Below are 12,588 nucleotides of genomic sequence, written 5' to 3' on the forward strand. Positions count from 1 at the left end.
CAAAATTCATCTGTAAGCGATCAAAACCACAGTGGAAACACAAGAACAAAGGATTTACCTAGTGAGTCATCAAAGTGCTTTATTTTATAAAGCCTTGCTCATGTTTGGAGTGTAACCTAAGCACTAACATAGACATTAATGAGTCTTCCTTGCCCTGTCCAAATAAACAGTTTATCAACAAGAATGAGTGACAAAACTGCTACACAGACAAAAAGAATTCTTTGCTGTAAATGTCTAAAATTGTCTAAAAATGTACACTCATTGGCTGCAATTAAATATGTACTCCAAGTATGTGTACCTTGTTTTTACTTCAGGGCCTCCCCATGGCTTTATAGTTCAAGAAGCCACAGCATACTTCAGAAAATTAAACTTGGGTGAGAATGTAGGCAACTGGGGTATATAGGGAGAGGACAAAAAAACCCCAAACAAACCAAGCCACAGTACCAACTTATTTAAATACATACAATACAAAAGTATACACATACATTACAGTGCTGCGGACATCACTAAGTCAAATGTAACAAAAAAACCTGTAGGAAAGGCTGGGGAAAGGAGAAAAAAATTAGTACACAGCAACAGGGATAGTATTGCCTTTGGCCGCTGAAGAGAGTGTAACGGGTTGCTATTGTATAGGCTCCTCTGAAGTAAACCACTACATCCATTATGCACAGTTGCAGGCTTAACAGCACTGACATTAGTTATGGAGAAGGCATGCTGGCACTCCTGATTCGAGTGATAAATGATGATGGGGAGGGTTTGACTTCTCTCACGTTGCCTACAAAATCTAACAATTTCAATAAAGAAATTTTAAAGGCACAGCTTTAGCACAGTGTATAAGTAGATAACCTTTTAAGCGTATGTTAATTTGTCTCTTTCAAGCATGGAGTCTTTCAGGGAAAAATACAAGAAGAGAAGAAATACAATGTTGTTGTTTAAAAATTTTAAACAAGTTAAACATGATCAGCACAGTTTTAGGCAATGTACTATACAATCAAACTTGAGTAAATGGTAGGACAGGTCATTTTGATGCTAAAAGACGACCTTGGGAAAAACCCCTCTGAAATACCCTTTCTCATTTTATTGTAAAAGTGTCTATCACGGAGGTGAGCGAGACATTCACTTTAGTACATTACTGCACATTACACCTTGGAAGATGACAAACATTACTTCATTTGTACTGCAAAATAACTTTACATGTAAACTCAAAAGTCATATATTGTACACGGCTCTGAAATTCAGAAATATCCCTGTTTTCCTAATAATGTAAACAGTAAAATTCAGGGTTCATTTTTTGAGGGATAATCTATAATAAAATACTGCTGTTTCAACAGTACGACATAAGCATTTAAACTTCAAATTCCCAGTAAATTACAAGGGAATGGAATTTCTATCAGTGTGCACATCTTTCAGGATGGGTGAAAGATGGAGCTACTATTGCCCAAAACTATGCACCTTCTTCAGATAAGCTTTTTTTCCACTTGTAACATTATTAGTTCCTATATTGCAAGAATATAAAACAAAGGAAAACTCAGGTAACAAAGTGAAATAAGCAAAGCCTTCCCTTAACATAAGTATACTGTAGCAAAAAATGTACACATAGCGTGAATTATAGCTCTTTGCAAGATAAGAGATGCCAGCTCTCAGATGTCTGAGAGGCTGAACTTCCTGATGCAATGTGCTGAAAAGAAGACAAAAACAGGAGAGGAAGGAAAAAAAGGAAAAACCCGAACTGTTAGGAACCAAACAGGAAAAGCTTCTGGCACCAAGGGCTGTTGCAGCTGCTTTTTTAAGGAGTGCCAGTGTGCAGGGTTTAAGTGTAACATTCGCAGTAAGGTTTTCATTATCATCATCATCATCATCATGAAGAATACTGTCATGTATCTTTTTAGTTCAAAAAATAAACTGATCCACAGTTTACAATTTGATATCAATATTGTAGATTTAACATGCATTTACTCTTCCCCACCCCCACCCCACATCTCTTTGCTCACTTATTCCATTTCAGCTGGTAGCATCAGAGTATTACTGTCACAGTGCACTCTGAGTAAGCTGTTCTATTTATTTAATTTTATTTTTTTTTTGCACACACAAAAGAGTCAGAAATAGCTAGAACTACGCTGGGAATATCAGGCAGCTGTTAAAGCGAGTACTCCACCCCACTTCAGTCATCTTTGCCAGCAGATGTAAACAAAGGGGTTGCTTTCTGCAAGATGAGTGCTTCTCTGAGTTCCTTTTTTTCCCTACACTTGTAGCCACTGCTGCTGTCCCCAGGTCTCATGTCTGTCCTATGTAACATGATAGGTTACGTCAAGATGTTGGTAATAAAGTCCAAGAAGCGCTTTGAATACTGTTCAGGATTAACAGTTGAAATTTCTGCACCAGCCTATACAGAGAATTGAGAGGGGAGAGGAAAGAAGGAAGAAGCAGTATTTTATTTGATGCTTTGGCACTGAGAGTGTTACTTACTCAATGAGTTTCACGGTGCAGTGTCAGAACCAGACACTAGAACGCAAATTGTAATGACCCTCAAACAGAATCCTACTCATGGCTTTTTAGGCTTCACACCAGTACAGTGATACTCAGTACTCGCCACCGTAACTGCAGGGACACACATCTTCCATTCCTGAAATGTATTCTCTCTTATTTTCCATACTACTTTTTACTTCCATTGTACTTCAGTCTCCTATATTATTTCTACTGCATACTTAACCATGCTACTCACTGATTCAACAGATTCTCGTCTGTTGAGCAGCAGTACTTTCAAACAGAGAAGACCGAAGTATCATACTCATATCTGGCATGTCAACGCTTGTTTAATTTACATTGCTATCTGAATGCTAGATAACCTTGTTTGAAATATATGGTAACAATTAGTAACATTTTTTCAACATATATGCATTTAAATCTGGACTCACTGAATACAGCTGTACAATAGCTATTTCAATGAACCCACAATTGCATTCATATTTTTACTCGAGTTTTCAGAGCCTTAGCCACACACATTTTTATTTATATTTTTCCTGTTTACAAAAGGGGAAAATTGCATACGTGTAATTAATGAACAAACTTCAGTGTCAGGTGGCTAAGAACAGAGAGACAGCGAATAATGTTCTGTAGTAAGTTCTAATCACAGTCAGCTTTAATAATCATAGTTGTTATCCTCAACATATTTCTATCCTTTATTTAAGTCAGAAGCGTGAGTTTTTAAAGCCTGCTACATTCGAAGTTCATTAACAGTTGCCAGGTAATGGCTGCATTTGGCCTGCATCTACTTTCAGCTGCTCTGGGAGCAGAGAGTGATGAGAGCGTTGTTTCAGAGACAAAAAATACCTTCTACAGGCCTGTGCAGGGTTTATTGTTGAGCATTCCGCATCACTCTACTGTAAACTAAAAAGCCCTGAGCCTTTGCTTAAACCACCCCACAATTCCCCGAGCCTTTAGAAACTTAGACAGAGAAGGGATTTTAGTCTCATGAATGATTATGCTCCTTTTAAAAAGTTTATGAAGTTTGATTCTTAAATCACCATAGGAGTGATAATGGTAGATATAAATCATAATTCTGGAAGACTGGGCTGCTTCACCATGGTTCTTTGGTGTTTGCTGCTAAGCAGCAATTTCAGTTGAAATAAAGAAATTCATGGCAGTCAAACAGAAACCTTCACTGAATGGTCTCTGATATTTAATATGTACGTTTTATGCTTAATTTTGCAAATTGTACTTTTTTTTAATAAGTTTTGTAAAGTGAGACACATTATATGGTGAAGAACAAACTTTCAATAGGCTGTACTGAATAATGAAACCATCACTAGGGCCCTGCATCTGAAATCAGATTCACAACAGCTTTCACAGTGCTGTTGAACAGCTTTGTTTGCAAGAATAAGGCGCGTCTCACAAATTTAGGACAAAGTCCTAAAAAAGGCATCTCACTAGAGTTCTTTATGGCTAAGAAAGCTATGCGTACGGCTGAAAAGGGAGTTCTGCTCTCAGTACGTAATGTGTAGCAGTTGCTCTGTACTTTTGTATTACATATTAAACTAGAAAAAACCTGAAAAACTTCCGATCTATTTCCCCTTTCCCTAGATTTCCTGAACATTGCTATATCAGTGCACTAAACAACAAAAAATGCAGAAGTATAAATGGAATCAGAGGAAAAAACCCCAACCCAGATACTTACCCCATGCTTTACCGTTTTTGCAGCATGGGCAGCTTTCTTTTTTGCGTCATAATGAGTAAGAATGTCAATAATGGCCATAAAGTATACTTCCTTCCTAGGTGCATCTGCAAGTGGCAAACACATGGCAGTAAGGAAGCCTTTTGAGACATTTTAATCATGAGTCTTCCTTCTAACAAAGGACACTCTATAAGGCTCAGTCAGCAGCTAAGACACGTTAATGTCAGTCAGAATCACAGATCTGTAAAGACCACAGGGTCAAGCTGTCCTTAACTGAGAGTTTAACTGTGCTCATATATAATGCAACCCCCCCTAAATGAACATAAAACAAAACACCAGCATGCAGAAATAGAAATAATTGCTCACTAAAAGGAATGTGGATTTCATCTTCCTTTGTGGAAAAATTATGAAGTTTTATATGAAAGGTAATGCTTCTGTGTCAACAAACAAGATCAGTTTTTCTTTATGAATAAAAACATGCATTTATTCATGTAAACTCTTATTAAATAAAAAAAAGACAATCTTCCTGTCTTCAACAGCTACAGGTAACAAGTTATACTTAGTTTTATACACTGACTTCAAACCCAGTTTCAGGTTTCTTACACATTTCTTATGTTGACTTTCTTAGATGGAACACAGAAATCGGGTATGTGTGCACAAATTTTCAAAAAGAAACCCGAACCATGAAATATAACTTGGAATGCTGCTTTCCTCATTCTTTCTAGACTCTTCTTAACAGTGTTATCTTATCTGCCAGGGAAAGAGCAATTACAGATACAGTATTTCCTGAAAGGGATGACAAAAATCCATGAATTAACTGAGAACTGTTGTATCTGAATAGCTAAGCCAGGATATGATTTGATTGTGTAGTAGGTGAATTATTTGACTGCATCCCCACACGTCACAATATTTAAGAAATATATTCATGACGGTGCTGAGCATTATAAGTATCTTCTGCTTTCTGCTGCACCAAAGAGCAACTAATTTCCTCTTCTGCAGACTGAATTTATATTTTGCTGTTTACCTTTGCCTTTACGTGGATGCAAAGACTTCAGGAATCTTGTGTAATAATCAAAACATCTTAACATAAATATATTTATTACCACTTACTTTCATGGGATTTTATTCCATAAACATCAATAGCTGGATCAAATTCCCCTGGAGCCAAAGGCAGTGAGCTGTTCAGCGTGTTTCCTGGACTGTCTGGAGGGGTTCCAATGGGGTGGGTCCCGTCACTTTCACCTTCCTCTTCTCCATCATTCTCTTCACACTCTACTTCTTCCTGTTCAGCTCTTTCAACATCATGAATTCCAACCAGCAAGCTGTAGTCCATGAGTTTTAACTGAGCAAGGAACTAGAAAGTGATAATAAGCAATTTATCAATATGACTGAAAAATGTAAGCTCCACTTAGAAACAAGAGAAGTTCCACAAAGGTGTCATCAGTTGAGAAAAACAGGCGCTTCTAAGAGAGCAACAGGGAAGATTAAGTGATAAAGCTAGCAGAGATACATTTGAATTTATTCAGATGTAGTAACAGCACACAGGTCCCTTGCAACTTGTATTATAAAAAAGCTGTAGCCCACTCTCCCAAAATCCTCAGGGAAAAATTTCCTCCAGGAAAACTAATTTTTCCTGTAGTAAAGACCAGTGCCCAGGCAAAACGATGACTGTCACTACCATCTTGTGTTTCAATTATGGCTATCCTGTCACTGCTCAGCGTCCAGACCAGCCTCTGTGCTGTCAGGCGTATGGTGTGCTATAATCTGGTGCTAAACTGCCCCCTCACTCCCTTTTAAACCTTAATAAAGAATCGTGAAAAAGTATTAAAATATTATTGCAGCGGAAAGTAGTGACGTTTTACACCATGACAACACGAAATGATGCTATATTATCTTCACAGTGACAGGCTCACAACTTAAATCACACAAGTAAAACGTGAATGTGAATGAAAGGGTAGTTTTGGATAAAGACTGAGGATGTCAGTTTTTAGAAAACTGAAAGATGAATACACTTTACATATAGATAAAGTTAATTTAGCTGAGAGGAACAGGGTAAGGCAGAAAGCTAACAGGAGGGTGAAGGAAAGTACAAAAGCGGGAAGGGGGATAAACAGTTCAGGGGGGTGAGGGGTAGGCAGGGCAGAGCTGTGCTGCAGCCTAAAAGCAATACTGTGATTTTGAACTTGTGGAGCCCTTGTTTATGGTATGCAGAGAAAGAGGCTGAAAATAGGTATTGTTTCATTTTTTAGAAATTCTAAATGGTTATAAAAAGGAAGTTAGAGCAGACCAGAGAAGAAGGGGTTTAGGCCAGACTTTGGAATGGTGATAGCGATGAAAGAGATGAGTATAAAATACTAAGAAATGAGAAATAGTTTGTCAAAATCCTGATTCTAAGACAGGAATCAGAGATAAGAAGATGATAGTAAACTCAACTGCTAGAAGAAATATTGTGAGATTGAGAAGAGGTTTTAAGAAAGAAGAAACTAGTTTCTAATAATACAGTAAAGCAAGACTCTTCACAAGACTAGAAGAGATCTAAGTTTGAAGAGATGATATACACTGACATATGAGAAGAGCAGATGAGACTGGCTAAAGGCAATGAAGTGGAAGGACTCCAGCCATGTCATCAGATACTTGATAAATACTGACAGACAGGAGAAAAATCTACCAATAATCATACAATAAAGCACAAAAGAGAACAGACTCTTGGGAAAGAAAGTGAACTGCGAATTAGAAGAGAACGGCTCTTGGGGGGAAAAAAAGTGTGCTGCTGCTGACAGCAAAAAGGCTTTGGGAGATCAACACAAGGAAAACACCATGTGATTTACAATGGAAAAAATATCCTTATGTGCTTTTTCTCAGGACATTTTCAGTGGAATGAGGAGACAGGAAAATAGACAAGAGGACATCAAAACAGCAGTCATAGACACTTGTCTGAACATAGGAAGGGGATGTAAGACTTGATTATGAGAGAAATACAGAAACACAATTTACATAATGACAAACAAGATTGGTTATAAAGCCATATAGTTTAGAATACTACTCCATAATATGTTTTAACTATAAATCCTGTGTGATAAGGTAATCATACACTGTGTTGCCATTGCTTTTCATTGTAGTGAAATGTTAGCGTTCACACATTGGCTACAAAGTATATACTACCAGTTATCTAATGAGGGCAAAAGAACCAATAAAAGAAAAACAAGGTTAAAGAACAGCTTGCCATTACTAAAATCAGGTGCCAGGTCATTAGTGGTTTACATGAGTATTTAATAATGCTCTGTATAAATTTCTAAACAATAAAAATAGCTTCTCAAGACATGATACGGAATCTGCCATTATGTTTGCAATCCTGTAAATTATGTACAAGATGGCAGACAATCCACTTTCTGGGATAATGAAGTGTCTTCCACACGTCTTGCACATATTTAAGATATCGTTTGCAACCCACTTACTGTAAAAGCATTGGTCAGCAACAACAGTACACATTAAAAGAGCACAAAACTTAAACCCAAATAAACTTATCTCTAGAGCTTTGACATCAGTAGAGCACTTTTCCAGCACAGTATTTAAAATATAAAATAATCACATATTGATATTTCACAAAATACTTGTTTTCATCATCATCACCATACATTTCTCATAATTACTGAGATGGGAAATTAGATTTCCTCAAAAGCAAATTACTGGGTAAATTCTAAAGTTACAGTATTTTGTTTTGTGCAACTACTGAGATATAGATCTGAAGAACCAGACAAATCAATTCACAGAGCCATTTTGATATAAATAGCTGAAAGTCTGACTAAGTCACAAATACGTTTTGCTACCGGGTCTCTTTCAACAGGGAAAACAGCTTTGAGTATAAGGGCTGCAAAATGTTTTAGTGATGATATTTTAGTGACAATATTTTCAATTATGGAAGCTGAAGTCAAACTGTGAACTAATTAGCCCAATATTTATTTTCTCCTATTTGCTGTACTAAATCAGTTATAATACAATATTAAATTCACATATCAACATGTCCTGGTTTCAGCTGGGATAGTTAATTTTCTTCTTAGTAGGTGCAGTGCTGTGTTTTGGGGATTTGGTGTGAGAACAATGTTGATAGCACACTGCTGTTTTTGGTTGTTGCTGGGTGATGTTTATACTGAATCAAGGACTTTTCAGTTCCTTGGGCCCTGCCAGTGAGAGGGCTGGAGGGGCACGGGAAACTGGGAGGGGACACAGCCAGGGCAGCTGACCTGAACTGGCAAAGGGATGTTCCATACCATAGAACATCATGCTGAGTGTATAAAATGGGGACAGTTGGCCAGGGCCTGGTAATCACTGCTCAGGTACTGGCTGGGCATCAGTCAGTGGGTGGTGAGCAACTGTATTGTGCATCACTTGTTTTTTTTTCTCCCTTCCCGTTGGATTTTATTCCTCTCCTCTTCTCCCTCCTTTTCATTACAAATATTATTATTATTGTTTATCCTTAGCCTCAATTTTATTTTGATTATATTTAATTGTTCTTATCTCAACGCTTGAGTTTTGCATTCCTTCCTGATTCTCCTCCCCATCCCTTGGGGGTTAGGGAGAGTGAGCGAACAGCTGCATGGTATTTAAGTTACTGGCTGGGGTTAAACCACAACACACCACTTTTCTACTAGGTATTGGCTATATTCAGCCAATTACAAATTTATACGGAAGACTACTACATTAAGATAATGAGTCTGACTGCTGTACACAAATTACTGAAGTACTCTACTGTTGCAATTCTAAGGTAATTTCAAACTGGGTTACTAATATGAAACAACTAGAACACGCATAGCTATGAGTGGGGATGCTACATCCTCTGCTATGGACTACATTCCATGTACGGCCTCAGCTCTGGTGTACCTCCACCTGTAAAATACAACTAACAATACTCACCTCTCTCTTGGGGGCATTTGGAAGTACTAGGCTTGTAAAGCATCTAAGTAGTACCATCATTTTAACGTCACATAATCAAGGCAGGGACAATGTATGGCAACCAGCTATGGCAGGCAAGCCATTTACCACATCAGCAAAAGCAGTGATCAATTCCTGAAAGTTTAAATTGTGTTTCATTTAAAATAGTGCTTACAGCCTTATAAACAAGTTTTCATTAATGAATTACAGGTACAATTTCCTGGGATATCTGTAATTAGCCACACATTTTAATCGCATATAACTGAACAGGCACATTCTTACCTCAACATCCTTTTTGAGTTTCTCAAGGAACATCTTTTTGTTATTCTCATCAATATGAATCTTTTGGCCATCATTAATAAAATCATTGTCTTTGAACGTCGGCAGCTCTTTGGCCTAAAATAAACCAAAACTCCTGTAAGGGTGGGATCGCAAAGAGGAGTGCAGTGAAGATGCTGGCCCAGCGCGGCCCCCCTGCTGGCAGTGGCACCTCTGGAGCTCCCCTGCACTCAGGAGGGCACTGCTGAGCCGCCTCTCCAGGGGAAGCAGAGGCACCTCCACGGCACGCAGCATTCCGTAACTGCACCCACGGAGCCCTTTCCTTAGTTTATTCCTCCTGTAGATGGCCTAGAAGGTGTAAGTTTAATGGGTGTGCAGCAAATGTAGCGAAGACAAAATCTCAGACTCAATACTTGATTTGCATCAAGCTTCTTCCAAGATGTCGTTTGTCAAGGTAACTGGCAATAAGCGAAGTTAAACCACAATCTATACCTCCTAACAAAGTGCTTGCATCATATCTTATAGATGGTCAGACTGGACTGCATTTTACATAGCTACTGTGCACGTTCATAAGTGTCTAATATCAAATAATTATTTGAAAGCATCAAGTGAACATGAATTATGAAATGCTGCTTAGAAGTGACAAATGCCAGAGCAGACCACTGCCTTTTAAATATGTAATTAAATGTTGAAACATTAGTTGATCATCTTCAACTCTCCCATGAAGTCATTTGCAGCAGCATTTAGGACAGCCAGATGGAGGAACCACTGGATTCAGTACTAAGACCCCTCAAACGGTGTGTTTTTGAAGGGCAGTGAATGGAAGTTTACTTAATAAAACCCAGCAAGCCAACAAACAAAAGAGCAGTTCCTTCAGGGTATTTGGTCAACCAAACTCAAAGTAACAGTAGCTTCTGCAATCAGAACCTTTAAAAAATTGGCCCATTAAAAGTAATCAACAGCCTTGCTCCCTGTCCCCCACCTTTAATCACTAAGAACAGGTTTTCTTTACAGAGAAAAAGCTGCAGAGCAACTGATGCTGCAAGCCTCAATGATCATGAACTAATGGGTACTTCAAATAAAATAATTTCCCCTTAATCTAAAAGTCCTTCTGCTAGAAATATAAGGCAGCCACCATCAGTCCACTGGAATAGCCTCCATAAGTTTAACTGGTCCAATATTGCTTATAACCTTACTGGAGACAGTATTTTTCAAAAAGCTTATTATCTTCCTACGACACAGTAAGGAAAAGAATCTCAGAGGTTATCTTTTCTGCTCCAAAACGTACATATTGGAAAACACAGCATTAAAAAATGTGAGCATCATAGCAGACCCTGAAACACCCTTATAGATCTTCACAATGGCCAGAAATTCTTTTTGCTGTTGGGCTGTACACCTAAGTGGCTGAACTTAGTTCCCCAACTGTCCAGATTTATTTTTTGCACCTGCGATTTATGAATTGCTTAAGATCCCACAATACTGCTTTTGTTTAGAAACATGACCCTTCTCTTCCAATAATTGCTCAAAACCACTTAAGCAATTAGTAACATTTTTATAGTTACGAATCCATGTTAAATCCATTGCAACCTGACGCCTGTGGACTCTGGAAAAAAATGAGGTCCCAGTCTGGCTGCTCTGTATTATTACTGTGTTGCATCTAGAACATTCCAGTATATTAAAATACCCTCTAATATAAAGATCTTCAATTTTAATTTAAAATAAAAGGAACAATTCCCAGGCAGCTGAGATGGAGCTATAACCATTCATCCATCCCAGACTCCTTCCATGGAGGAGTCACCCTGCAGTGCTCTGCTGCTTTACTTAAAGATGATGTTAGATACTCCTTGAAGCTCACAATGAATTGTTTACTACAATATGACAGTGCAGCGTGCATTGATTTTCTTTCTGGCCTACTCAGTAAGTGGTTTAGGATGAAAATGAGTAGGGGAAACATCAGATAAGCACGCCAGACTAACAGCTGTAGAGATTATCATACACAATCAAGCAAACTGCCCCATGGACAAGGGCTAGTTCTGCAGAGGCAGGACTGTGGATCCAGGGATGTTGCCAACACCGGAGGATGGAATCCAGTGTGTAGGATGCTTAAGAATGGAGAGGAGATTTGGATGAATTAATTTATGATGAAGCAACAATTACAAGAATGCAGAAAGTTAAGCTCCCTTCATTTCTAGCCCAAAGCCCCTAAAAAAAAAAAAAAAAGAAAAAAGAAAAAAATCCTCAGATTGTCTTTCCACCTAGTATACCCAAGTTATTTATTAAACTAGACAGAGGTTAAAGTGAAACAAACCCATTAACACTGAAAAAAATCCCCTAAAGGTGGGGGGTGAGCAGAGAGGAAGGATGTGCTTGTGGTTAAGATGCTGAGATGGCAGGTTCATCTCTAAGCTCTGCCACAGACTTCCTGCACTGCACAGCACAGCACCAGCCAGTCAGACCCAGTGGGTGGCTGGAAGGAGAAAGCGTGCTTCTCCACTGAAAACAGTTCTGTCTTTATTAAAAAGAAACTTAAATTACAAGAAATATCTTTTTTGGAAGATGCTAGAGCTGATAAGCCAGTCGTGCAGGTGCCATACTCCGCTTTAACTTTGTCTTTAATCTTTTTTTAATAAAAGTGAGCTAGCAAAGCTGACACAGGCTGTCATTTCTTCCCCACCATCACAAGACCCCAAGGGTACTCCCAAGGACGTTCAGGGCAGCGAATCAGCTCTCAAAAAACAGACTTCACTGCCTTGTGTGCAGGCTCCCCCCAGTCCTCGATAATCCCTCTGCAGATTTTTATCTGAGGTCATTTACCTTCACCCAAGTGCCTGCAACTGTGAAGACTTGGCAAGTGCATAACTGTGTAAATTAAAAGCCAGTACCGAGGCGTGCGAAGAAAAAGCAAGCACTAAAAGCGGTGGGTCCCATACAAGAAACCAAAGCTAAAAAGCTAAGTGCCAGTGGTTGCCCTCACCACATTATTTGCATGATTCCTCCCAGCCCGTTATCCTTCCTCATTCTAGGTGTTATTAGACAAACCTTTTTCGTGTGGGTGTGCTAGGCAGTATTATTCTCCTTGTTTATTTAAAGCTGAATAGCCCTAGGATACCGCTGCAGTCCCAAACATCACTAATGACAGCCAGCTAGTAGTGACTGTGGTAGTACTTCAACTGCAATTTAAGTCTTAAAATTGATTTGTGAATTTAGGA

At 38.6% G+C, this 12,588-nt stretch overlaps 1 protein-coding gene across 2 annotated transcripts in view; it reads right to left on the minus strand.

Moving 5' to 3' along the window:
• Nucleotides 1-62: 62 nt before the first annotated feature.
• Nucleotides 63-12,588, minus strand: part of PIP4K2A (phosphatidylinositol-5-phosphate 4-kinase type 2 alpha) — a 115,209-nt gene continuing 102,683 nt past the window's right edge. The window contains exons 7-10 of one of the 2 annotated variants that reach the window (XM_040589832.1): nt 9,383-9,496; nt 5,282-5,525; nt 4,175-4,278; nt 63-2,383 (exon numbers count right to left, since the gene is read on the minus strand). In XM_040589832.1, the coding sequence (XP_040445766.1) occupies nt 2,303-2,383; nt 4,175-4,278; nt 5,282-5,525; nt 9,383-9,496 (543 nt within the window). In that variant the 3' untranslated portion in view covers nt 63-2,302. The remainder of the gene's footprint in view (nt 2,384-4,174; nt 4,279-5,281; nt 5,526-9,382; nt 9,497-12,588) is intronic. The other variant, XM_040589833.1, reaches the window with a different exon arrangement.

This window comes from Falco naumanni, chromosome 4, assembly GCF_017639655.2.
Source record: "Falco naumanni isolate bFalNau1 chromosome 4, bFalNau1.pat, whole genome shotgun sequence".
Taxonomy (NCBI): Eukaryota; Metazoa; Chordata; class Aves; order Falconiformes; family Falconidae; genus Falco; species Falco naumanni.